The 25,256-nt window shown below is 44.4% G+C and overlaps 1 protein-coding gene across 1 annotated transcript; it reads right to left on the bottom strand.

Moving 5' to 3' along the window:
* Window positions 1-1,137: 1,137 nt before the first annotated feature.
* LOC147605412 (Leucine-rich repeat (LRR) family protein) lies at window positions 1,138-23,433 on the bottom strand. Its single transcript, XM_086793493.1, has 6 exons — window positions 23,042-23,433; window positions 2,397-2,627; window positions 2,118-2,264; window positions 1,861-2,003; window positions 1,660-1,774; window positions 1,138-1,577 (listed from the first exon to the last, which is right to left on the bottom strand). The coding sequence occupies exons 1-6, from the start codon at window positions 23,309-23,311 to the stop codon at window positions 1,500-1,502; spliced, it is 984 nt and encodes a 327-aa protein (XP_086649619.1). The 5' UTR covers window positions 23,312-23,433; the 3' UTR covers window positions 1,138-1,499.
* Between the last annotated feature and the right edge of the window lie 1,823 nt (window positions 23,434-25,256).

The raw sequence follows: 25,256 nt of genomic DNA, 5'->3' as shown, positions 1-25,256 counted from the left end.
GGCATGCAATCAAGAGAACGAGCACATAAGAAGCACCATCTAGAGTTTAGGACTTAGATAATGCAAAATCTTCCATACCATGATCCCATAGCAATTTTGTATAGAAACCATGGCAAAAAACCTGACAGGCTTCTTCATCTCTACCTATCTAGCAAATGATTGCCAAAAAGGGCATGCTTACAAATATAAGCTAAAAATTAACCTCTATGATAAGACAATACAAATCGAAGATACATTCATCGCTCTTAAGGAATTAGGTTTAAAAGTAGATTCAATTTTCACCCACTTCATGCTAGAAGTAACTGCTGCAGTAAAGTAAGGTTGTAATTCCATGTGACCTTTGGAGTTGGATAACATGAGTCGGTTTTATTCATGGCAAATGTGTCCAGCCTTGCTTGACTCATGATAAGAACATAAGGCTAACGATGATTTGATAGTTTGTTACACTTCTCCCTCAATCCATTCAAACAACAATAGCATTGTTAGTTTGGAGAGCCAACTCTGAAAAAATTGTCAAGATTGTACAGATGTACCATGATGCAATAACAAAATTTCCAACTATCTTTTTCCTTAACCTTCCACAAAAACAATCAAGATGTGGTGAATGATTGTTCAAGACTCATGCTGTCGGTAAAACACTATAATGGGTTCAATTTGTGCTCCCAAATATGCCCCAAGGAGCGATGCATTTATGAGGCTCAAAACGATCATGTAAAAGGGGCAACCATGACTAACAATGCAACTGCCTCAATTCTTTTCTCTCATTGAGTAGTAAGATGCACAGAGAGTTTGTTGCCATACCTTGTGGTTTGGTTTAGCCAATGCACCTGATAAGAGAGTGAGAAGGTGGATGGGTAACTGCTACAGCTATCTTGCCCTCATTTGAACTCTTCCTATGAATGCTTAGTTCTCTTTCAGTCTAGAGATCATCAATTTGAGATTAACACTAGGCCTTTGTCAATGTACTTCCTATAGCACCCCTAGCAGGCATTTCTAAGCTTAGGGGTTCAAATCAAGATCCTAGGTTGATATTTAGCTGTGAAGACTGGTGACCACATGAGGAAGAGATGTCTAATCACATCAACTACCATGATTCCTATGTCAAGGGCAATGATGCAAGAAACAAATTGCTTCAAGGAGCGCCAAAATCTTTAACTTCTTATTATATAGGTTTAAAGGTTGGACAAGATTTTCAAGTAATACGAGGAGTAAATTTGCTCCTCATTCAGTACAGGGATGATGCACATCAAATCACCCAAAATATCAGTGTGATAGTTTTGTTGTCATGCTTTGTACAGACAGATGTGAAACTCCTGAAATCACAGGCATCAACTCCCAGTTGGTGCCAACACAAAGCGACTGACAACTTCTGCGCCGACTTGTTTTGATAAAAACAGTTTTTTAGCACTTTTGGTAAAATTGAAGACTCTAGTTTGCTGACAACACCTTCATACCACTGAAGTGCCTCGTGCTTGAAAGTGAAGCACTAGAGAATCAGGTCAGAACAATGCAGAGTCGATTTGTTGCAGCTTTGGGAAAATTGCTTTCAGTTTACTCACATATACGGCATCACTAGCCTGCAATTATGAGAGAACTTCATTTAGAGGACCCAAAGAGGCCAAAAAATCTAAAAAACAGGTCAAGGAGAAAGCAAAATACACAGGGGTTCCTCTCAAGGTATATAGTGGTCAAGGTGTCTCGTGATCCAGCAACTGCAATTTCAATGCCTTCAAGAGATGCTATCTGGTTGTCATTGATCCATAGATCTTCTAATCTGCCATCCCAAGTTTTCAGTTAAACATAAAGCTCTATCAAGTCTTCTGAGAGAACACGTAAGCATCAACCACACCAGTCCATTACCTAGGAAGTCCGGCAATGTCTTGTATAGAAGAGAGCTTATTGGATGAAATATCCAATATACGAAGGTTGAGCAGGCTTGCAAGCCCTTCCATTTTTGTGATACCATTATGGCTCAAATAAAGCTCCTCCAAACATACACAGTCCTGAAGATGACCCTCCCCCCACCCCCGTAAGGAAAACAAACAGTTTTATTTAAAAAACGAAAATCAGTCATTGAAGCCAAAGACAGAAGTTGAGGCATAATAGAGTGTTCATACCTGAAAGCCAAGCATTGAGATGAGGCGGTTACTTTGAAGACTAATTTTCACAATGCAGTTGAGCCCGCACAGATCCACCATTCGAATTCTATTGCGACCTAACCACAGCTCCTTCAGTTTGGTCAAACTGTGCAAACCCTCCATCACCTGGCATGATCTACTACCATATTCCATCAGCTTAATATAAACTTCATCGAGCATCACCTTGCAGGGTCTTACATGTCCATTTCATAGGCTTAAATGCAAAACAGAGAACCTCCCTAATAGGCAGTTGCTCACCCTAATCTTATTAGAACCGAGCTCCAGCAGCTCCAAATTGCACAGATGTTCCAGCTCCTCCATCTTGGCCGCTTCATTTTTTGAAACATACAGCTCCCGTAGAGTGATGGGAGCTTTTGACAGACCCTTGAGAGAAGAGATCTCATTGAAAGATACATCCAAGATAGTAAGATCGGCAAACATATCAACAACCGGTAGCTTTGTCAGCTTGTTGTCCCTAAGCACTAACTCCTGCAAAAAGGCAAAGAAGAAACACAAGGTTGACATGGGATAGGTATCAGTAATATACACACATGTTATTTAAAAGCGTAGTTGACCTTGGGTTAGTTTCAGATGGTAAAAATAGCTAGTTTCGTATCATTTCAACCAGCCTGCTGTTACATCAACCCTAGCTGCCGTGTTACACAAGTCCCTCCAGCTATCAGGCTCTGCCATGCGTTTGTTGTTGCAATGCTCCCTGCTGCCCATGCATGAATGACAGCTTATGCCTGACCATGTCAAACAAAATCCATGATCTATCTTACAAGCTAGTTTCTTCGCAGTACAGGCATCCACATCAAAGTCCACCACCCACACCAGCGGCTCTGCTCTGACATCAGAGCCCACCACCCATACCCATGCTTTGGCTCTGCGCCCCAAAGGAGTTCTCATTGACAGAGCCTGATCCATCCTGCAGGCCACGCGCCATTGATCCAGAGCACCACGACCCTCCATTCGACCAAGAGAGTTCGAGGAGATTCTCCGCCGATATGATGTGCTCTCATCACAAAGGCCTGACATTCCCTTCACGGCATATCTCACTCTACACCGGATCATCTGCTGATTACATGTGCATACACTAGTGTTAGATGTTTTCTATTCTTTCAATTTTCCATGGCTCGATATATATCCATAGGACCACTTGATACACAAGCTAAGCACACAAGGTTAGAACATATAGAAGGGTGGAGGCAAACTCACCTCCCAACCATAGATTCCATCAGGAATCTCCCCCGAGCTAGGGGCTGAGGTTCCACTACACACAGGCCAAGCCAGTCAGCCCTAGCGTCCCATACCACTAGAGCTTGTCCTAAGGGACCATTGGCTGCCTATGAACAGCCATGTCCATGGAAGGAGTCTGGTCCAAGCACAGACCATCAGCCAAATAATATGACTAGACCATCAGCCAAATAATATGACTGAATGAATCACAATAACCCATAAGTAACTTATATAGTGACTACTGCTGCTATAAATAACAATCCAACTATAAATAGACAGTAACCATGGATTATCACTATTAATGAACGCTAGCCACCTGTAACCTACCTATGGCCTTCCCCTTGTCACGTGCACCCTGCACTGGGGTACAGGGTGACACATTGGCATCATCATCAATGTAGTATTTGTACAATAATAGTACTTTTTTAGGAACATATGTTGTACGCCGTGCCGTGACCCCATTGTGAGCCCTCAATCCAGGAACAGTCGGGCACGAGCTATGTAGGTCAATCTCTGAGCCATAGAAGTCAATCTAGAGTCAGTCCTCTTAACCCACTTGGAGAACCCCATCAGATAAGTGCATGGCAGTCAACCATAGCTTAGGTCTTGCATTAGAAGCATCATTAGCATGAAGTGCATAATAGGCAGCAGCTTGGTTTATATGCCTATGGTCGGCCAAGTTCCAACATTAAATGCCAAGAGGTGCTGTTCAACGCAGCATTAAATGCTATTATTTGTCCAATTAAAACAGGCCGACAACATGTACCCCCCACCGACCAGCAACACATATTCGTATATAAGCAATCGCTTGATATTCAGCATAAATCATCAATCAACAATCAAGCATCAAAACAGAATTCAGTCTTCATCCTCTCCAGGCAAACCTTGACGCTCCTCTTCAACATTCAGCCAGCATATGTGCAGTCCTACAGCTATCCTCGACTTGCATAAGTGGCCCAAAAGAGTCTTCTACAGTGCCTTTGGATTGGTGAATTCTCTTCCTCGTCCTTGCGTTGGGCAATCGTAGCTCTTGTTCTCAAGCATTGTAAAGAAGTTCGCACCTATAGATACCTAACCACCTTGTAGGTGAATTATAAACTCGTAAGTCATTTATAATATATATATTATTATTTACATATGCTAGTTGAAAAAGTGAACGTACTCAAAGTACTTATCTCAATGCATGCTTTGCGTGCTCGTACCATACACGTACCGTACCACACCGTACCTAAAGTACTCAACCACTATGCCCTCTATCAATGAATGGATGCTAAAGATCTCACCAAAGTAAAGGTTTAAAGAAGGCTTTGTTGCGTGTTACCACGGTCAACCTCGGTGCATGTAACATTGATACAGTGCATGTAACATTGGTATCAGAGCATTAGGTCGGTGACCTAACTCAACTACCTAAAGAAGTGAGCATCCCATGGATGGTATACTGCGGTTAGGAAAAACCACCCAAGCCTCCACCATGTCGCGAGCGACATCTCATCAGGAAGAAAGTCAACAGGAAGTTGTGGAGGTACAAAGCCTCCAAAGCGACACACCCAAAGAAAATACGCTTCCGCCAATACAGCTGTCAACCAGCACTAGATGCCTACACACATTCGTCAACCAGCTTAACAATGGACAATAGCAGGTCGGTTTAGGCAAACCTTGAATGGCAGTCGACCAACATTAAATGACAAGAGGTAATGTTCAACGCAGCATTAAATGTTGTGATCATCATTATTTGTCCAATTAAAACAGGCCCACAGCATGTAGCCCACCGACCAACATCACATATTCATATACAAGCAATCGCTTGATATTCAACATAAATCATCAATCACCAATCAAGCATCAAAGCATAATTCAATCTTCATCCTCTCCAGGCAAACCTTGAAGCTCCTCTTCAGCATTCAACCACCATAAGTGCAGTTGCTAGTCCTACAGCTATCCTGGACTTGCATAAGTGGCCTAGAAGAGTGTTCTAAAATGCCTTTGGATTGGTGGATTCTCAGTCGGCACACGGTCTTCCTCATCCTTGCGTTGGGTAGTCATAGCTCTTGTTCTCAAGCATTGTACAAAAGTTCTCCAAAGAAGTTTCAAGTAATGTAAGTAAATACTCTTGCTTGCAAGGTGTAACATGTGTTGCAGAAGCGTGTTCGTGATTAATGCTAAGCAAAGAAGATTAACGCTAATCCTATGTTTAGCAAAGACACAAAAGAGAAGGAGAGATAGACCAAATCTATTGTATATTGCCAAAACATGCTACATATACAATGCTCTTGCTGATTCACAGCTTCATGCAAATGATCTTGCTGATTCACAACTTCATGATGCATACCAAAGATCCCTGCAACCCTCTACTTGCAATCAAACAAGAGAAGCTCTTGTTGATCCACCACTATGTCCTTGCTGCCTTGCAAACTTTGACAAATTGCGCGTGTCCAAGGAGTTGCCACCAGCTTGCAAGATAATCAAACCAAACTCCTATGACAACCAGACACACAACTAGATGGCACTGACGAGTGTCGTGTATGACACATGGACATGGCACTTTTCCAAGGTTGACCCTTGTTTGGCAGCAGATTAGGTCACCTACAAGCTCATATAAGCACCAAGAAGTACAAGATTCAATTAGCATCTTGCACAGGGCAGTCGACAGTAATATATCCACGCGTGACATTAAACGCAGCATTTTGTCACCATTTGGCCACCCAATTGGTCCACCCGTGCTTTCTCATCATGTATATACATTGGACTGGTGTCCATGGCAGTTATATATGCCGGGGATTGATGCCACTCATGTAATACTATGGAATTGGCTTTCCGTTAGGACTTGTGCCTCTGTGTACATGCCCGAAAATGCTTGGTGAATTGGTGTTCCATTGGGTCTGGTATCTCATGTACTAGGTCTATTTTGGTAGAGTCTCATGAACGGGGATTGTCCATACCAATGCTACATTGCATAGCATCTTTATGTGCTTGCTTGCAATTGAAAGTGCATGCTGTTTTCATGCTTGCTTGACCAATGTGTAGTTCCGAGTAAGGGGACGCCTGCCCGTGAACCATGCGTGTGAAACTACCTGTTGACATGGTTATGTGGCATGTGACAGGTGGTAAGTATTGGTCATAAACCTAGCCTTAGGAGTTAGCACTAATTTATAAGTGAGTGTGTACACACTTCATTAAGTTTTGGGCGACCAAAACTCACTTATAAATTATAACCAGCCCGATGTTCACACACACTGTTGTCCCGAGGTGGACAAAACCCAATGTCCACCGCCCAGACCTTATCCCCTTTGTACGAAGGGAGTAACCAGCCATGTGTCCTTTCTAGCTTGCTCCACAAAGCACCTGCCTGCCACCTAGAGTGGACAACTCATCACCTCACTCTTTCCTCTCTCTAGCAGTAGGTGCCTCCTTCATGAGGGCTCTAGGGCTGCATTTTCTGCACTTTCTCCTTCCCAACTCCATATCCAAGCTTGCTAGGGTGTTTCCCAAGCTTCCAAGAGTGTTTCCGGGTGCTACTCACTCTCCTACACACTACCAATGACTGAAATTCAGCAAAACAGGTCTCTTTCTTGCTATAATTTCTGGTCTTTTTGCTGAAAACCCTAATTGCAGCCTTCCTTTCTCAAGTTGAACCATAGGGGAAGCTTTCCCAGGATTTCCTTCATCCTCTTGAAGACTTTTGTCGCGAAGAATTGCGACAAATCGAAGATTTCAACACTCCAAGCACTTCCATCGCGAAGACTTCCATTGTCATCGACTCTTCTTGCAATTGGTAAGCTTTTATGCTTAAATATGGAAGCAAGTAGCAGGAGGAAGGAACCGGATTACAAGATCACATACCCTGTGTAGTTCTCTTGTCCTACGTGCTCTTTTGCAAATTGTTGCTACTATGTGTTGGTGGAACAATAGAGAGCAGATGGTAGGGAACATGGGCACTTGAGAGGGTAGTGTGAGTTGCAAGTCTACACTGACAACCACTTTTTTTGCAATACTATATTCATATGCATTGGTACGGAAATCTGGTCAGAAATGCCCATGACACTATGTACTTGATTCTCCCAAGATCAATATACTTTATTTGAGGGAGGGGCCGACCGTTCCGGCTCATTGTGCATCTCTTGTCAATTCAGCAAATTACTTCTTGTATTGAGTATGTTGTCCATCAAATCTTGGTGTATTTAAGTGTATTGATTAGCATTGTGTTCAACCAAGTTACACATTTATTGTTGGTTTTAGGTCATACATCAAGCCGAGAGTAGAAAAGCAAACCGACTCATCACATGCGGTGCATATATATAGATAGGGCCAATGTACATCCTTTTCATCCAATTCCACGCTGGAGTTGGCTCTTAGACTTAGCATAGAAGGTTCTAAACACTCCTTTGAGTGGGGCCAAGGGGCTTTCTCCACATCTTTCTCATGCTGCTCCGCAGTGGCTAAGAAGACTAGTATGTCATCAAGAAATATGAAAACACACTTCCCAATGTGGACTACAAATATCCTAGACATCATCTTATTGAAGGTTGCGGGTGCATTTGTAAGCCCAAAAGGCATGACTACAAACTCGTAGTGACCACGCTCTGTCCGAAAAGTTGTTTTTGGAATGTCAGCTTCAAAAATGCAGACCTGATGGTAACCAATCTTGAGGTCGATCTTAGTGAAAAACTTAGCACCGTCTAACACTCCAAAATGTACTCTATCCTTGGCATAGGAAACTTATTCTTAATAGTGAGTTTGTTTAATGCCCTGTAGTCTACACAAAGGTGTGCAGACTTGTCCTTCTTTTGGACAAAGAGGATAGGTGTTTATGTGCTTTCCGGACAACCTTGGAGGCCTTTTGTTTGGCAGCAGGAGCTACCATCAATTGGCATAAGTCAGTTGGTTTTTGGATCAGTGATTCTCCTCTTGCAGATTGGGATACAGATGTTGGTTTTACTTAGATTGAGAGAGGATGCTCTGCCAAATACCTTGGTTGTCAGGTGGGCATTGACATCTCCCCTCCACAACAGTTTGCTCCAGTGCTCTTAAGCATTAAAAGCAAACTTCATCACTGGAGTAGGAGGAAGCTCGACTTGGCCTCTAGAGCTTTTGGTAGTTAACCAAGTTTTGCTAGCCACGACTTGGTTTATCGCTTCGTGCTGGATTTTTCATAAGGGCTGCATTGGCCAGCTTCGTCGCCTTATTCGGAACTTTCTTTGGTCAGGGCTTGATGGAAATGCACACACTAGGGCTAGAGTTGCTTGGGAAACCATTATCATGCCTAAGCAGGAAGGGGGATTGAATATCATTGACCCTGAGGTGCAATGTAAGGCTTTGCTGTGTAAGCTGGTTGTTAGGGGCTTTCTTCCAGGCACTGAGCCGTGGAAGGACTTTCTCATGCAGCGGATCACGAAGTGTGTCCCTGTTCGCGGAGGTGACTGGACTCTCCGCTCACGCTTTATTTTTTCGGATGCAGTGCACCACTCCCCTTCATCCCCCCTAGTTAGGTCCCTCCTACGGGCCTAGGACTCATAGTAGCAACAGAACGGGAACGGGAACGGAACGAAAGCCCCATCAGGGGAATGGGAACGGGCCACAAGGGGAACGAGAACGAGGGGGAACGGTAAGGGGGAACGAGAGAGAAAGAGAGAGGGAAAAAGGGAAAAGTAAGTAGCCTTGCTGCCTTGCCTTGGAAAGTAGAAGTCGAAGTCTAAAGAGACTCGAGAGAGGAGCCCACTTGTGACTCAGAGCTGTCAAGTACGCACGCCGCACGGGCCTAGGAAGTATGCGGGCAGGCGACAATAGGGTACGTCTTTCAAGGATATCCACAGGCAGCTCGCAACAACAAGTACACTTTTTCTCTCTTTTTTTTTCTTGGCCAAACATAAAAAACGTTCCCCAGAGGGGGAACGACAGCCAAATGTTCCATGAAACCGTTCCCCCACGTTCCCCCACGTTCCCCTGGCCGTTCCCATGCCAAATCATTCCCCCATGCACGTTCCACCCGGTTTAGGCATCTCAGTCTTGGGGGGAACGCGTTCCATCGTTCCCAAGGGGTGGAAACGGCATTCCCCTGCTACTATGCTAGGACTGCCTAAGGAGTTTTTTGCTACACATCCCCCCGTGTTCAGCGGAGGAAGTTAACCGACAGCCCATTCTGTGGAATGACTTGATCTGAGATGTGCATGGTAGGCCTCTTGGGGCAGCTATGCATATTCTTTGGGCTGGCTGGGAGACCTTTTACCCTACAGTGTTGGCTTGAAAGAGGTTTTAGAGCCTCACCGAGGTACAGAGATTGGATCTCACGCAGCATTTGAGAGGCTCTAGTTGGAGGATTGCACAGATTGATGCACCCATTCCCAACCACTGGAATACTGGATCTTTCTTGGAAGACCGTCATCATTCTTGGTTTGGGGTTTTTTCTGGGACAGGTGTTCCTCTTCAGGTTATGGGTCTCCCCTTGCCTAGGGAGGATGATGTACCGGTCTTTTTTTCTGTATAGGATGGATGGCACTTGGAGAGATGTGACGTGCAGGACCTTATTGAGGGCCCCCAGATTCATCCAGTCAGAGTTGTTGGCAGGTTAGGGAAGCACGTCTTTGTTGACCCCCCCCAACCCCCCACCCACCCCCTCCCCCCCAGGGATGATCACAGAGAGTGTTAGCCTTTGGTTGTATGGTGGCTGCCCTGTCAGATATTTGCATTGGGACCCCGGTGAGTGGGTGTGGAAGGATGCTTGTAACCCCTTGAAAAGCATGCCTTTTTTTAATTATACGATGCGGAATGCCAGACATCTTATCTTGGGACACATTCAGAGTGTCCCTACTCTTAGAGCCCATTGGGAATCTAACGGCATTTCGACTGACATTCAGAGGGTTTTTTGGCGGAGATTGTGGCATTCTTATAGGAAGCCACAGATTTCCTCCTTTATCTGGGTTCCTCTTCATGGTGGTCTGGCCACCAATCAATGGAGGTCAGCTACTGGTGCTTGCCCAGCATGCCCTAGATGTGCAAGAGTTTCGGAGTCAGTTTACCATTGTTTATGGGAATGCAGGGAAGCACAGAGGGTTTGGTCGGCGATTGCACACCTCTTTGGTAGGATTAAGAGGGATGCTATCATTTCTTTTGGTTCTATCATTTGGTTGACACAGTCTGGGCCTTAGTTGAGATTCGAGGGGACTGACAGGAGCTTGGCCATTATGGTTAGGCAAGGAGTTGCTCTCAGCAGTGTTGTCTTCAGGATTTGCCACTTTCACACTTTGTCCCTCCGGCACAGAGGTTAGACAGTTCTTGGGAGATTATTGCTAGCATCTCAACCTAGAATATCTGGAAGGCTAGATGCACCGAGGCCATTGAGGGTACTCCCGTTCTTGTTTCTCAATGTCTGCACACAATTTGGAGTGATATTATTCACACCATCATGGCTACCTGGGCCAGAATCCAGGGATCTTCGAGGGCTGCGGATGAGAGAGTGGGACATTGGTATCTTTTTCACGTCCTCTCATTCGGGACCCTATTGACAGCACAAGGCTCCTAATTGGTTGAGATCTCCACCTTTTTTGGTGTGAAATCTCCATTTTGTAAAATTTTTTCATACTTAATAAAAGTCTCCTTTCTGGAAAAAAAAAATGGGGAGGAAGAAGGCCGAATGAATCCGGCTCGGAGAAGCTCAGATAACTGCTTTTCTAACTCGCCCTCTAAAGTCTTGGAAAGACGATAGGGAAACCTGCTAGGAGGATCTGATCCAGGGACCAAATCAATGTGATGGTCCTCAGGGCGAGAGGGTGGGAGACTGGGCGGGAGATTGTCCCTAAGCATAATGTCTTGATGTCTCGATAGGAGGTCTGCTAATTAAGGGACTGAAGATGTAACGGATGCTACTAATGAGGGAGGGGCTGTTTGAGCACAAACATAAAGGAGTGCTCCTTCTGCTCCCTTGCGGATAGCTCGTCTGGCCTGGAGATGCGAAATCAATGGGATGCCAAGAATGCTTCTATCCCCACGAATCATGACAGGCTCAGGAAAATCTTTACAAATAGTAAAAGTGTCTTGCTCCCAATCGAGAATAGGCTCATACTGACGGAACCACTGAATTCCTAAGATCATGTCACACCCCAACAGAGGTGAGACGATGAAATCTCGTTGAAATGAGGCCTTCTAAACTTCAAAGGCAAATTGCTATGCCTTCTGGGAAATGTGGGTGTGAAGACCAGGTGTAAACCCGTCCACATCCCGATGATATGGGACTAATGTGTAGCGGCCCTGGGCAGAGCCATAAGCTCGGATGAGGCTCTTCTGAGCAGCATCGCTCTCACCCTCCTACTTAGCATCAAATACCACAGATGGCATAGGATGCATAGAAGGTAAAAGTTGAACTGCATTTGAGGTAGTAGGCGGGGCTGGAGGAGCTAGGGAGGTTGTGGCAACTGTGGCAGAAGGAGCTTTGGTCCTTCTTACCATGCTCTATAATATGACAAAAAAAACATCTATTTTCTGACTGGTACTTCCTTTGCTCCTCTGGAGGAAGATAACCTCCAGTAATGCCTGCTTTAGCCTTTTCATCAAGGGTTTTCTTAGGTTTAGATTCTTTATCTTTCTTACCCCCTGAACTGGAGCTATTACTCCCGTCCTTCTTAGCATCTTTAGAAGAAGCGTTACCTTTCCCTGTCTGTGCAGCTGATTGCTGCTGTTGGGGTTTGGTACTGGACTGAGATGACTGCTTGGGCTTGCCCCCGTTCAGCTTCATTTCTTCATTCTGAGTGAGAGTCAAAGCCCGGTCATATGTACTTGGTTCAAAGTTACGAACTGTGAACCGAATGTTAAGAGTCCAATCCACGAATGAATTGCTCCATCTTAGCCTGCGCAGATAATCCTAACGGCTGTGCTAAAGTAATAACCTTACCGGAAAACTGAAGCACCGGGGATCCGTTCTGTCTGAGTCCATAAAACTCATCTTTCAGACCGGTTATGTACTGGGGCGGGAGAAATCTGGTCTTCAGGTCATGGACAAAGATGTCCCAGTCAAAGGCTGTGACACCTGTGGCCTGGTCTATATGAATACTAGACCAATGCTGCCACCAAGTGACTGCCTCACCAGTGAGATGGGGAGCCGCTAAGTGGACTTTATCTTGTGGGTCTGTGATCCTAGCTAATGGAAAATGAGCATTAAACTGATGAATAAATTGATTAACTGATGAATGATCACACTTACCATCATACTTACTGAAGTTTGGTTGACTGCGAATGACAGTGGTTGATGCTGCTGCAGACTACGGGCTGGTGACACCTATGACTGGAGACACTGAGCAGAGCTGCTGATACCTCAAGTGTATGGCCTCCTTTTCCCGTTGGTGCTCGAGTAACATACGTTCTCGATCAAGCTCACGTTGGTGTTCCCGAGCGGCGAGTTCAGCCTGACGCCGGTCTTCGTCGATCCTGCGTTGGGCTTCCTCATAGTCCCGTCTTTCTGCTTTTTCTTCTTTCCTTCGGGCCTCATCCTCTCTCCTTTGTTGTTCCATCTGAAAGAAGAGAGAGATGTAGTCGGGTGCTGCTGGAGGCGGAGGAGGACATGCTGCTGCTGCCTCCAAGAGTTGGAGACACTCCATCAGGAGCTGGTTCTGAGCTCTCAGAAGAGCTATGGTGTCTGTTGTAGGCAGAAGAACATGGTCTCCTTCGGGGGAGACGTCTTCCGGCTAATGAGTACTCTCTTCTCTAGACATGATACTGAAGTCGGTGGTCATGCCGGAACGCAATCTAACCATCCAAGGATGCCCCCACGCTAGGATACGGTGTGTGTGGACAATCTGTATCCTGAGTTTCATGAGTTTGGAAATCCACTTTAATACTTCAAACTTTAAAGAGATGAGAGAGAGATATATGAGAACTGTACACCAGATTGGGTCCCAAATTACCCACTGAAGGGCCCCTTATCCCGATGACGAGATAGTATTTGCTTTATTACTTTAGAGAGAATGACTGTGGACTGTAGATAAGCCAAACGCAAGATCTCGGAGGATCGGAAGCCTGGCTGAACTGTACACGGCTGTAGAAACACCTCAATGAACTGATCTCAAGCCTATGCACTCTTCCCAAGGACATGAGGAAGGGCTGCACACCTGAGGCTGAGAAGGGACTGCGGTGGACTGTTCTAAGCTATGTAACTATGCTGTAAATGCTTATGAATGATATGTTACCTTCACCAGATGACTGTTGCATGTATGGATGATGCACAGAAGGCAGGGTACAGCTGTAGGACTGAAACGCAAGGCTGGAAACTGCTGTAGATCTGCAAACGCAGGACTAGAGTGGACTGAATGGCTGCTGGTGGTGATATGTGCTCAAACGCAGAGGGTAAATTGCTGTCCTAGGGCCTGGCAGGGTACTGTATGCAGGCACCTAAGGGCTGATGGTCTGAATTGCTGCGTTTAGGGTACAGATGGACTGATCTGCTGCGTTAGAGACTGTGTAACTGCTGGCTACTGAATGGACTGCATGAAGGGGCTGCGTTAAGCTGCAAGGAAGGCTGAAAGCACAAACACAAGCTCCAAAGGCAGGGACTAGTCTAGGCTAAAGGTGGGGAATGCTCCTGGTGCTGAGGATGAAGGCACCTAGCTCACTGTAGATTGAATGGGAGAACTAAGCCCTATGCAAGCCTATTTATACTAACTAGGGGCTGGTCAAGTTGGCTGGTCATTTATTTAATAAAGTTTATATTTAGAAATGACATTAAATGCTAAATAAATACCATAAAATATGGAAAAAATACCAGATAAATCCTAGTAAATTCCCTAAGGCTTCTAGGAATGTTCTAAATGATGCACAGGCATATGAATGCATATTATGCAGGATGTAGAGTGCTTTCTGATGCAAACCCTAAGGCTTCTACTGACTCTACATGCATGAATGATTCTCTCCAAGTGGGTTAAGGGACTTGACTGACTGACTGACCCGCTAAGGCTAAGGAATGACCTACGTAGCTCGTGCCTGACTTATCCTGGACGGAGGATGTACAATGGGGTCACGGCCTATGACAAATATCATCCTACTGGGTTCTAATAATGTACAACTGTTGCACTGCTGATGATGAGCCAGTTTGTCACCATGCACTGAGTGCAGAGTGCATGTGACACATGTGCACACCCGCGCCATGGCTTAATCTTCAGCATGAACATCATTAATCCCTGATTAAGTTAGCATCAAGCATCAGTAGCATCATCAACATCATAAGCATCATCACTTGAGGGCATGGAACCATGTTGGCAGCCAGCCTAATCGCAGTCAGCAGCCAGTATGTGGTCCCATGCAGCAGGCGGCAACACCCTGTGGAAGGCCAACATGTTTGTGGGCAACCATTAACTCAAGTGCAACATTTAAGGGATTTTCAGCATAATTATTTGTCCATAAAACAGGCCGACAACACTTCTGCTGGCCGACCTGAACCTCAACAGCATATATAAGCATGAAGTCATAAAGCAATTTGATCATCAAGTTCGTTCATCAGAAGTTGTTCAAGTCAAAAGTTCAGAATCAGCATGAAGTCAACATCAGCATCAGATATGCTCACAGATCTCATCTCAGTTGTAATCATTTGCATCATTAATACAGTTGTAATCATTTGCATCATTAATATAGTTGCCTGATGTATTCCATTCATTTAGTAGTTGCTTCCGCTTAGATAAATCCAATATTAAAGATTTTACAAGTCATCATTACAGGCTTTAGCCTATATTTGCATTAGTAACCCTTCATTTGCATTAGTAACCCTTCATTTGCATTTGCATAGCATATAGGGTTGCATCAGCATGTAGGTCACTTAGACCTGCATCTCATTCAGTCATGCATTAATCCTTTGCATTCGCAAGGCAAACAAGACCATCCTTGGTTGTCTCAAAGAAGTCCGACATCCATCATCAAAGGGGAAAGTGGAGTTTTGTGCATCACTTGGCAGCAGGAAGTTCTCTTCAACATCGCCATCACTTTAGCACATGTCCTAGTAGATAAGTGGGTCTTGCGTATGGCAACAAGAAGGGGCTTCAAGGGTTGTTTTACAATAGAGTCGTGTGCGCACATCCCAAGCTCTGTGTGCCCTCCTCCCCCAATGTGTTGCTCTGTATGTTGCCCCTCCGCCTCTACCCACCTTCTTCCCTCTGTTGCGCAAATCTCCCTCCGCCCGCCCTTTCCTTCGCTAAGAAGGAAATTGGCGCTGAACATTCTCAACCGACTCCCAAGTCGAATCCTCTATTTTCCTATCTTTCCACAAAATTTTAATCTCAGGGATTAGGCCACTACAAAGTTTCCTTTCCCTGAATTCAAGTACCCTTTTAGGTTCATGTGGAACATAAGATAAATCTTCGACTTCAACGAGTTCTTGAGGAGTAACTGTGTTATCCTCACCTCCCAGCTTCTCTTTCAATCTACTGACATGAAAGACTGGATGAACTCTAACATGTGGAGGCAGTTTTAGCTCATACGCAACCGTGCCAATTCAACGAATAACTCGAAATGGACCACAATATCTAGGAGATAATTTGGAGCATTTTCTCGTTGATAAAGTTAGAGAGTCTTTAGGAACTTTTAAATAAACCAACGCTCTTGGTTCAAAAGACCGAGATGAGCGTTCTCTATCAGAATAAAACCGTGCTCTATCCTGAGCACTCCTGATAGAATCCCGAGCTTCGATTAGCATTTCCTGCATATCACGCAAGAAATCCCTCGATGCATCAAGCTCAATGTCCTTAAGACCAACATCAATAGGTGCTCTGGGTTGATACCCATACATAAGCATGAACGGACTAAAACCTGTAGCCGTATGTTTAGAACTGTTATAGGCAAATTCCATCAGTAGAAGATACTTTTCCCAATTTGATGGTTTTCCAGAGACATGCACGAAGCATATCCTCTACAACCTGATTCACTCGCTCTGTTTGCCCATCAGACTACGGATGATCAGAGGAACTCATACTTAAAGTTGTTTCCAATTTCTTGAAAACTTCTTGCCAAAAATTAGCCGTGAACTTCCCGATCGCTCACAATATCAGAAGGTAGACCATATAGTCTAAACAGTTGCTCGACAAATTGGTACGCCAATTCCGAAGCTTTAACTGTTGTTTTTGTGGGTAAAAACCTAGCCATCTTTGTCAATCTATCCACAACTACCCGAATGGCATCGTGACCCCTGCTGGTATGTGGAAGCCCCGTAATGAAATCCATGGAAATACTTTCCCACTTTCTAGACGGAATATCCAAAGGATGTAATAACCCAGCAGATTTAAGGCGTTCAGCCTTGTTTATTTGACATTGATGACATCGGACCACATAACTCTGAATAAAATCTTTCATTTTTGGCCAATAAAATGTCCTTCTAACTAAAGCCAAGGTACGCTGTATGCCAGGACGTCCTGCCGATGGTGCGTCATGGCACTCAAATAGGATCCTCAACTTAATTTCCGGCACATCCGGCACGCAAACCTTATCATTTCGGAATAATAGACCATTCCGAAGAAAAAATTGGTTGGCTTTTCCTTTCACCAGGTTTTGATCTACTTCAGAGTTGGACCCTAATTTTGCCAAATTTCAATATTTTCCAAAGAAAATATCTGTGCTGCATTTTTCCCTGAGTGAATCATACAAGTTAGAAGTAATCTCAGTGAAGCAAAGCTCATTAACTTCACCGATTCGACTCAATGCATCAGTAATGCGATTTAAGCTACCCTTTCTGTATTTAATCATAAAATCGAAATCCTGCATCAACTCAGCCCATCTTGCTTTTCTACCTTTTAAGTCCGGTTGATCACAAATATACTGTAAAGATTGATGATCTGTCAAGACCATAAACTGAGACCCGTAAAGATACTGTCTCCATGCCTTTAAAGCATAAATGATTGCATACAACTCTTTCTCCTGAACTGGGTACCTAGTCTGTGCATCATTGAGTTTCTTACTCTCGAAGGCCACAGGCTTCCCATCCTGGAATAAAGCTGCACCTACCGCAAAATCACTAGCATCAGTCTCAACAATGTAAGGTCTGCTAGGATCTGGCAAAGCTAACACAGGAGCATCTCGAACTTTGTTTTTTAAAATTTCGAAAGCCTCCTGTAGCTCATCATTCCAACCAATTGAAGAATTAGACTTTTTATTTTTACCTTTAAGAAGATTGGTAAAAGGTACAGTCAAATCCTAATAATCTTTAACAGATTTTCGAATAAATACCACAAAACCTAAGAAAGATCTTAGCTGTTTGACCGTACAGGAACTGGCCATTCCAAAACCTTTTGGATCCGATCCAAATCTATACTTAAGCCATCTCGAGAGATCTTATGACCTAAATATAACAATTCCTTTTTAAAGAAATCACACTTAGATAATTTACAATACAGCTTTTTCTTCTTGAGCCTTCCTAGAACCTCTTTAAGATGACTCTCATGCTCATCCAAAGTTTTGCTGTATATCAAAATATCATCTAAGAAAACCACCACACATTTTTCTAACTGATCTCGAAATATATCATTCATCATCTGTTGGAAAGTTACTGGTGCATTAGTGAGACCAAAGAATAACACTAAAAATTCATAATGGCCATATCTTGTCCTAAAAGCAGTTTTAGGAACATCTTCCTTTGCTATACAGATCTGATGATAACCTGTTCGCAAGTCAAGCTTTGTAAAATACTTAGCTCCATGCAACCTATCAACAAGATCATCTGATCGAGGTAATGGGTATCTATTTTTAATTGTAACCTTGTTAAGACGTTTATAATCAATACACATCCTCCAGGTACCTTGATCCTTTTTCTTAACCACGAGAACTGGTGCACCCCAAGGAGACTTACTTGGTCTAATTTGACCCATCCTCAAATATTCAGCTAGTTGTTTGGCTACCTCATCCTCCTCAGATTGGCTAAGCCGATACGGAGCAATACTAACAGTAAAACCCTAAGATCTCTCTAGATAATTAACATGCATAAACATGCATAAATCAGGCATAAACTCTACCACCCAACCACCCCCAAGCCCAAGGGTTGCACCCATGAAATATAATGGAGTACCACATACCTTAACCTTAGTGTCCCATACCACCAAGAGGTATAACTCCAATACAACAGCACTCAACTCTATAGTGAAATGGCAAGAATGTAGATACAATTCTCTACACAAGAGAACCTCCCTTGAGTGTGCCCCATGCCCCTATTATATAGGAGGGCCCTCAAGTGACTCTTGACTCTCCATTTCCCATGTGTGACCCTTGGATGCCTGACCCTAACCTTAACCCTTAAGGTTAGTCCTAACCCATGCTCCACTAGAGCTTGTTCCCATGCTCCCATGCTCACAAGCCTAATGTGGGTTAGCCTCCTAGTATATGCACATATAATGTGTACATAACACTACGGATCGGGAGGAGACTTTGGACGTCCCCTTCTTTGCATATACAGCACGGCTAGGCCGCAGGATCCAAATGCCTGAGATAAATGGCACACCGGTAGCAACAGCGCATTGGCAATCACAGGGCCTATCACAGCGCTTCATTTCAGATTTCTAGAAGAGGCTTTGGGACAGCTTTCAGCCTAGAAAGATCACTCTTTCTCTGGCTAATGGCACACAGGGGTTTGGCGGTCGGTACTTGGCTAGCAATGGGAGGTCGGTCATCGGCTTGCCCGCGATGCGGCCACCACCAGGAGTCTCAGCAACATTGCCTTTGGGATTGCCGGCTCAGATTTGGCAGCGGATTCTCCGCATCTTCGCTATGGACAGAGCATCGACCCGGTTCATCACTATCGCTTGGGCCACAGAGGCTGGAGCAATCAGTTATGAGAAGGATGAGGGAGGGCTAGCCCTTCAGGTCTCTTACCATCGTATTGCAGCAGTACCAATCACAGCTCCTCCTACAGGAGGCTGGCGGCCAGGCTCATGCTAGAGACAGGAGATTTGTAGTAGCATCGTAGCCTGGCACATTTGGCGTGCTAGATGCAGCGAGGCCATCGAGGGTACCCACACTCCGCCGGCTGAGACCATCAAGAGCATATGGCTTGATATTATTCACCCCCTCCGCGATCAGTGGGGGAAGCTTCAGGGAGGTTCTGACCGCATGCAGAAGCAGCGGGAAGCCTTCTTGAGACTTTGGAGGCCTGGCCCTTTCCTCACAGATAGAGGCGGTGACCCCATCTGGTATTATAGACCACCTGTGTGGTTGTTCCACCCCCTCCCCCTGTATGAGATAGCCTTCTCCTCACAGAGTGGCTAGCAGGAGGAGAAGCATCTCTTCCCCTTGTGATCACTTGTCTCCCGCCCTTATACAAAAGGCGAGTTTGTATCTAGCCCGTCATGGTTGTACTTAGCCCTTTGTGGTTGTTTTTCATCAACTAATTGAAGGATCTTTTTCTCGGGAAAAAAAAAAACAAGAAGGGGCTTCAACATTCGCCTCAGGAGAGGTAGGGAGTTTCATGCTTTCCAGAGATGGTGTGTGAAAGGTTTCAAAAGGCCAGTCAGTGGTGTGTTGAGTTTTCCAAGCAGTTTTAGGCCGCATCACCAAACAAGTTCCCGCAATTCAGGACTCTTGGTTCAGGTATTCCTCAGTTGCTCCTGCATAAGCCTCAATCCCCGCAAAAGAAGAAGTATGGGGTCAATGGAGTTGGAATTAGTTGCCGGAATCAAAGTGTTGCAAGGTCTCCACCCTAGCCACAAGTTTAGCAGAAGGAAATGTCACATGCACACCCTTCAGGTTGCATGGTGACAAGCTGGCATCATTATCATCAACAATAGCAATTTAAAGTCAATCAAAGTCTAGGGAGGAAGGATGATAGTGTCCACCCCGTCATCAAGTTTAGCAGAAGGGAATGTCACGTGCCCGCCGTGCCATGGCTTAATCTTCAGCATGAACATCACTAATCCCTGATTAAGTCAGCATCACGCATCAGTAGCATCATCAACGTCACAAGCATCATCACTTGAGGGCATGGAACCATGTCAGCAGCCAGCCTAATAGCAGTCGGTAGCCAATATGTGGTCCCAGGCAGCAAGCGGCAGCACCTTGTGGAAGGCCAGCATGTTTGTGGGCAAGCATTAACTCAAGCACAGCATTTAAGGGATTTTTTGCATAATTATTTGTCCATAAAACAGGCCGACAGCCTTTCTGCTGGCCGACCTGAACCTCAACAGCATATATAAGCATGAAGTCATAAACCAAGTCGATCATCAAGTTCATTCATCAAAAGTTGATCAAGTCAGAAGTTCAGCAACCGCATGACGTCAACATCAGCATCAGATCTGTTCATAGATCTCATCTCAGTTGTAATCATTTGCATCATTAATATAGTTGCATTGCATTCATCTAATCTCTCTCTACAATAATTAAGTAGGCTAATTAAGTTAATCAAGGCTGTGATTACTAGATCAACCCTCATCATGTAACATCGTGCCTGACATGTCCTGGACCGGAGCTCACAATGGGGCCACGGCATATGACAAATGTTCCTAAAAAAGGTAAAATCCTATGAATGTTGCACTGATGTAGAGCCAATGTGTCACATAACACTCGTGCATGTGACATCACAGGCTCTTATGCCTTGCTTCTACAAGAGTACTCATGCGCCTATGACAACTGGTCACACGTTATGAATACTCACAAAGTCATGACGGCCAGTCATGACTCTCCAACACTTCCAAAGTCTTCACAAGTGGTTCCGCCTTGCTTTGTTCCTGTAGACAGACCCCTCAGGTGTATCCACACTTGCTTGGCTCCTTCGAGAGTTCCCTGACAACACCAGATGTGCACTTCAGACACCTTCATACGCTCAAAAAAGTGTTGTCCAGCCTGTATGCAACTCGACCAGCAAAATTCAACATGCTACAGGCCCTTGTTTTCCACACGTGAGTACCTAGTGCCCTGTAGATGACCCTAGAGCTGTACGGCCAGGTCAAAATAGCCTGAAAACTCCTATATCCAGACAAAACCCCTGTAGACCAGCATTTGCAGCCCCCTAGGAAGTCGACCAACAGACAAAACAGCCTGCAGATGTTCCTTTTAACCTTATACCACACTGGAAGAGGGCAACCAGCCCTGTAGCAAGTGGCTAATGGGGTTATTTATATTAGGCATTGATATTTGGTTTATAAGTTTTGCATGGGGTGAATTTTAAACATACCTTATCTTTTCAAGTAAGTTTTATATGTTTTTGACCTTGGCTTTTGCAGGCAACCTTAATAAATAAAGTAGAGGGCCACAAATATGGTGCTTTTACTCTAGAAACAGCCAAGAGATTCATTACATGCTGAGCGCTAAGAAGGGAAGGTGATTTTTGGCAAGCCCTCAGTTCTCCATGCAAATTTTCAGCAAATTCACACTTTCCAAAGCAACCCCAGCTAATGCAAATAGTTTCCAAGCAGCCCCTTCTGGTGTGCCCTGATCTCAAGACACGGAGGGAGGGCTGAAAGGTGGCTGTATGGCCAGTTGCTGTGCGGGCTGATCAAGCTTCTAATATGGGAGCTGATAAAGCTACTAGCAGACTACCATCTCTGTGCAACAGCCATGGGCTGGTTGGTTGTGATCTGGCTGTGATTTGGGTGAAGATTGTCATCAATTCGCCATGGGCTGGCTGTGATTTGGATGAAGATTGTCATCAATTTGAAGAACTGTAGGAGGCCCTGCAAGTGGTAGATGAGGAAAAGCACAGCTACAAAGACAGTGTGCTAATAGGCCTAAGTTAGGTTAGCGAGTTAGGCCCAAAAGATTTTTCATGATAGCTGCGTGGAGCTTCGACATAAATACCAAGCTGATTGCAGAAGTTACTTCTTATTCTATTTATCACAAATCTAGGACTCTAGGTGATAAGTTTCACCAAGTACTTGCAGAGCTTTGCAAACAAATTTTCCATTTTGAAGAAAAGCAGCCATAAGGAGGGACTAGCCCATCTTCGGTCCCTAGTGTGGAGTAGAGGGCACGTACACCGCACAGATACACCGAATCTGTATCTACATCCATGCTCCTTTTGTATATCCTGTAGCTTATTCTAAATTAAATAAAATTTTAAAATCTTATCGGCCACCCCATGACACATGTGCATTTACTTCTACTCTAGTGCCTCCCAACATGTCTGGACAAGCAATGGCCTTGTCCTCCTATCAGTTAGGGCTCACATAGCCTCAATAGACATGACACATGCATTTGCAGCCTAATGGATGAGACAGCACCACAGCCATGTAAATGCGTAGGTACCACATCAGCGTACCTCCAGAGTGGGATGGTGTTAGATGATAATACCATCTCAGTGTTCCCAAAGCAGTTCATCGGTCCAAACTTTGTCGTCTTGAAAATTTAGGAGCTACTTGGAGCATAGGATCTTCTGAAGCAATCTTGTGAGGTATTCACAAATAGCCAACCATACTAAAGATCAAAGCAGCCTAAGGCTCTGTAAGGCCCAAAAAGTTTGACCACAAAAAAACTATCGCTATGTCTACCTTGGCAAGGCCAGCCAAAAAGGAAGGTATTTCAATTGTGATGAAATTAACAGTTTTCCTCACCTCAGAATGTCATAGGTGTTGTCTTTGAACTTGAAGCTTAAAATACAACTACAACAAATAATAAATGATTGCATATCATAGTCTTTAAAACTAGAATAATGCAGTCCATTGCATATCTCTTTTTCATATAAACAGATATTTAGAATAAAAATAAAAATAGAAGCTGAGTGTGACCTGCAAGCCGGTAAGGGCGGGCCAGTGAGCGAGGGGATGGAGAGACTGGTCGGTCAGGAGGTTCTGGCGGAGGCTGAGCTTTTGGAGGCGGGAAAGGGAAGCCAATCGAGCGTCAAGGGCGGCCAGGCGGTTGGCGGTGAGGTCCAGCTCCCGCAGGCTGGGCGGGAGGTCCACCTCCGACAGGTCGTGCAACTGCGAACCCGTAAGGTCCAGCACACCTTCTTCCTCCTCATCGCCATAGCCACTATCCGCCATCGCTAGATCCTCCATGAATTCTCGTGGCTTACTTCAAGAAAAACGATCGATTGGAAATATATACACACGTGTGTATGTGTGAGCTTTGCCTTAGAATGCATTCTAAGACACTTCCTAAGAAACCACTCCACAATCCTCGCTCCAAGTGGAGTGTGTGTAAGGAACTACTTAGCATACATATTTTATTGATAGTGAGTGTACAACTTCACACTTAGCATAAGATGTGTGTACGTAACTATTATTGATAGTGCACAACTTCACACTCCTTTCATCTCAAAAACCAAATAGATGTAGCCTTCAAACACCCAATGAAAAAGAATTAACATACAAACTCTGACGACATGATGCATTTGAGTAGAGTTAAAGGAAGATGAAAATCCTATAGGACAACAATGTGTCGATCACACATGATACATAAACTAAGTTCAAAAGGAGCAACCAAGTAAGATACATGCATGCTACTTATAGAGATCATACCAAGTATAAACAATGCATGATGTACATATATACTATACGTTGTAGATGGCAATATACATGTAGATGCATGCATAGTAACAATTGGACAGAGATCAAATGGAGAAACCAAGTAATAAATACATGGTACATACATAGAGATCAAACCAAGTGTACGAAGATTAAAAATAAAAGTGACCATACATTGTATACATACACAATCTACAATTGGTCTCTAGACTCACATCTATAGGCTCATGTGTCCAAGCTATCTTGAAGGTCCAAGAAGATAGGACAAGAGGAAGACCGCGTGACAAGGATAGAGCTTCTAATGTCACTTCATTCTCTTCAGAGGAGGAATTGAATCCTCACCCTACCAAGAAACTTGCCTAAAAACTGGTAGAATACCCTAATCCTAAGCAAGCTAGAAGTAGCCCAAGAACTAGTAAGAGCATGCTCCCACTATCGGAGTGGATGAATGCTATTTCACAATGCTCAAGAGAATACTGGGAAAAGAACTAGCTAAAGTACAGAGGAATGGGACCATTCCTAGTGTGTGAACTCGCCTCTTAAGGATTCGCACGCATTGAAACACTTGATGGTGTGGAGATGCAGGGATTCTTCAATGGTGGCAAACTTAGTCAACTATTATGGCCCTTTAACTGTAATTGCTTTTGCATGCCATTCACTAAGAAAGGGGGGAAGATAAAAGCGGTTGCAATGAAACGAAAGGCATAGCACAAAGCTAAGGCTAGGCAAGGCAAGTTGTGCAACTGCCACATCTCCATTAACATGGCCCAAGTCATTGACCTAGAAGAGGAAGACTGAGAGGTGAAGCCTTGGGCGCATGACCACATAAACTGGTCTAGAATAAAGGCTAGCTCTCGTCGACATGAGTGCCAGCCAACCTGATGTCCCATGAGACTTGGTGCACATACTATATCAACCATCATTGACTCCCACAAAAGTGCAAGTGGAAGGAGAAAACATCTGTGTTAAAGACAACATGCATAGGTTTGTTCACTGCCATGTTTCACATTAGGAGTAACCCTTTGGAAGGGAAGTTTTATCTCATGCTTGTGGGCACCATGCGTGAAGAAGTGCTTCTTGGACAAGGATGGATGGGGCACGATGCCAAATTAACTGGGACTCTCAAACCGCTACCTTACAGCTTGCCTTCGGGTTTTGATGATAGAAGAGGAGCCCATGTCTTACAAAACCTCAACACCAAATATCTATTCTCCAAGCAAAGTAGTGCTAGAGCCAATCAAGTCGTCAAAGGCAACCCATACTCTGACCATGCCACTCAAAAAGAGGTTGATCCTTTACTTGGCCGCAAGAGTAAGTAACCAAGTTCCATTAAAGCCTCACCCATACCAGATCAACCCTCGCCATTAGGCACCTTGTGACACAATTGGCTTCTCCAAGAACTAGCCCAACTAACACCCATATTACTAACATTTCTATTCTTGTAGAATCAGAACCACAGGTGTCCAAGCCCACCAGC

Source organism: Cibotium barometz, chromosome 59 (assembly GCF_041138505.1).
Source record: "Cibotium barometz isolate CiBa-2024 chromosome 59, ASM4113850v1, whole genome shotgun sequence".
In the NCBI taxonomy this organism is placed as follows: Eukaryota; Viridiplantae; Streptophyta; class Polypodiopsida; order Cyatheales; family Cibotiaceae; genus Cibotium; species Cibotium barometz.
This window is presented reverse-complemented; position numbering and strand designations above follow the sequence as displayed.

Coding starts and splice junctions, on each gene's coding strand:
- LOC147605412 (XM_086793493.1), bottom strand. CDS start 23,311: ATGGAGGATCTAGCGATGGCGGATAGTGGCTATGGCGATGAGGAGGAA. Junction 2,628..23,041: donor CCGCCCTTACCGGCTTGCAG/GTCACACTCAGC, acceptor GCCTTTTTGCAG/GAGTTAGTGCTTAGGGACAA. Junction 2,265..2,396: donor TCGGTTCTAATAAGATTAGG/GTGAGCAACTGC, acceptor AGATCATGCCAG/GTGATGGAGGGTTTGCACAG.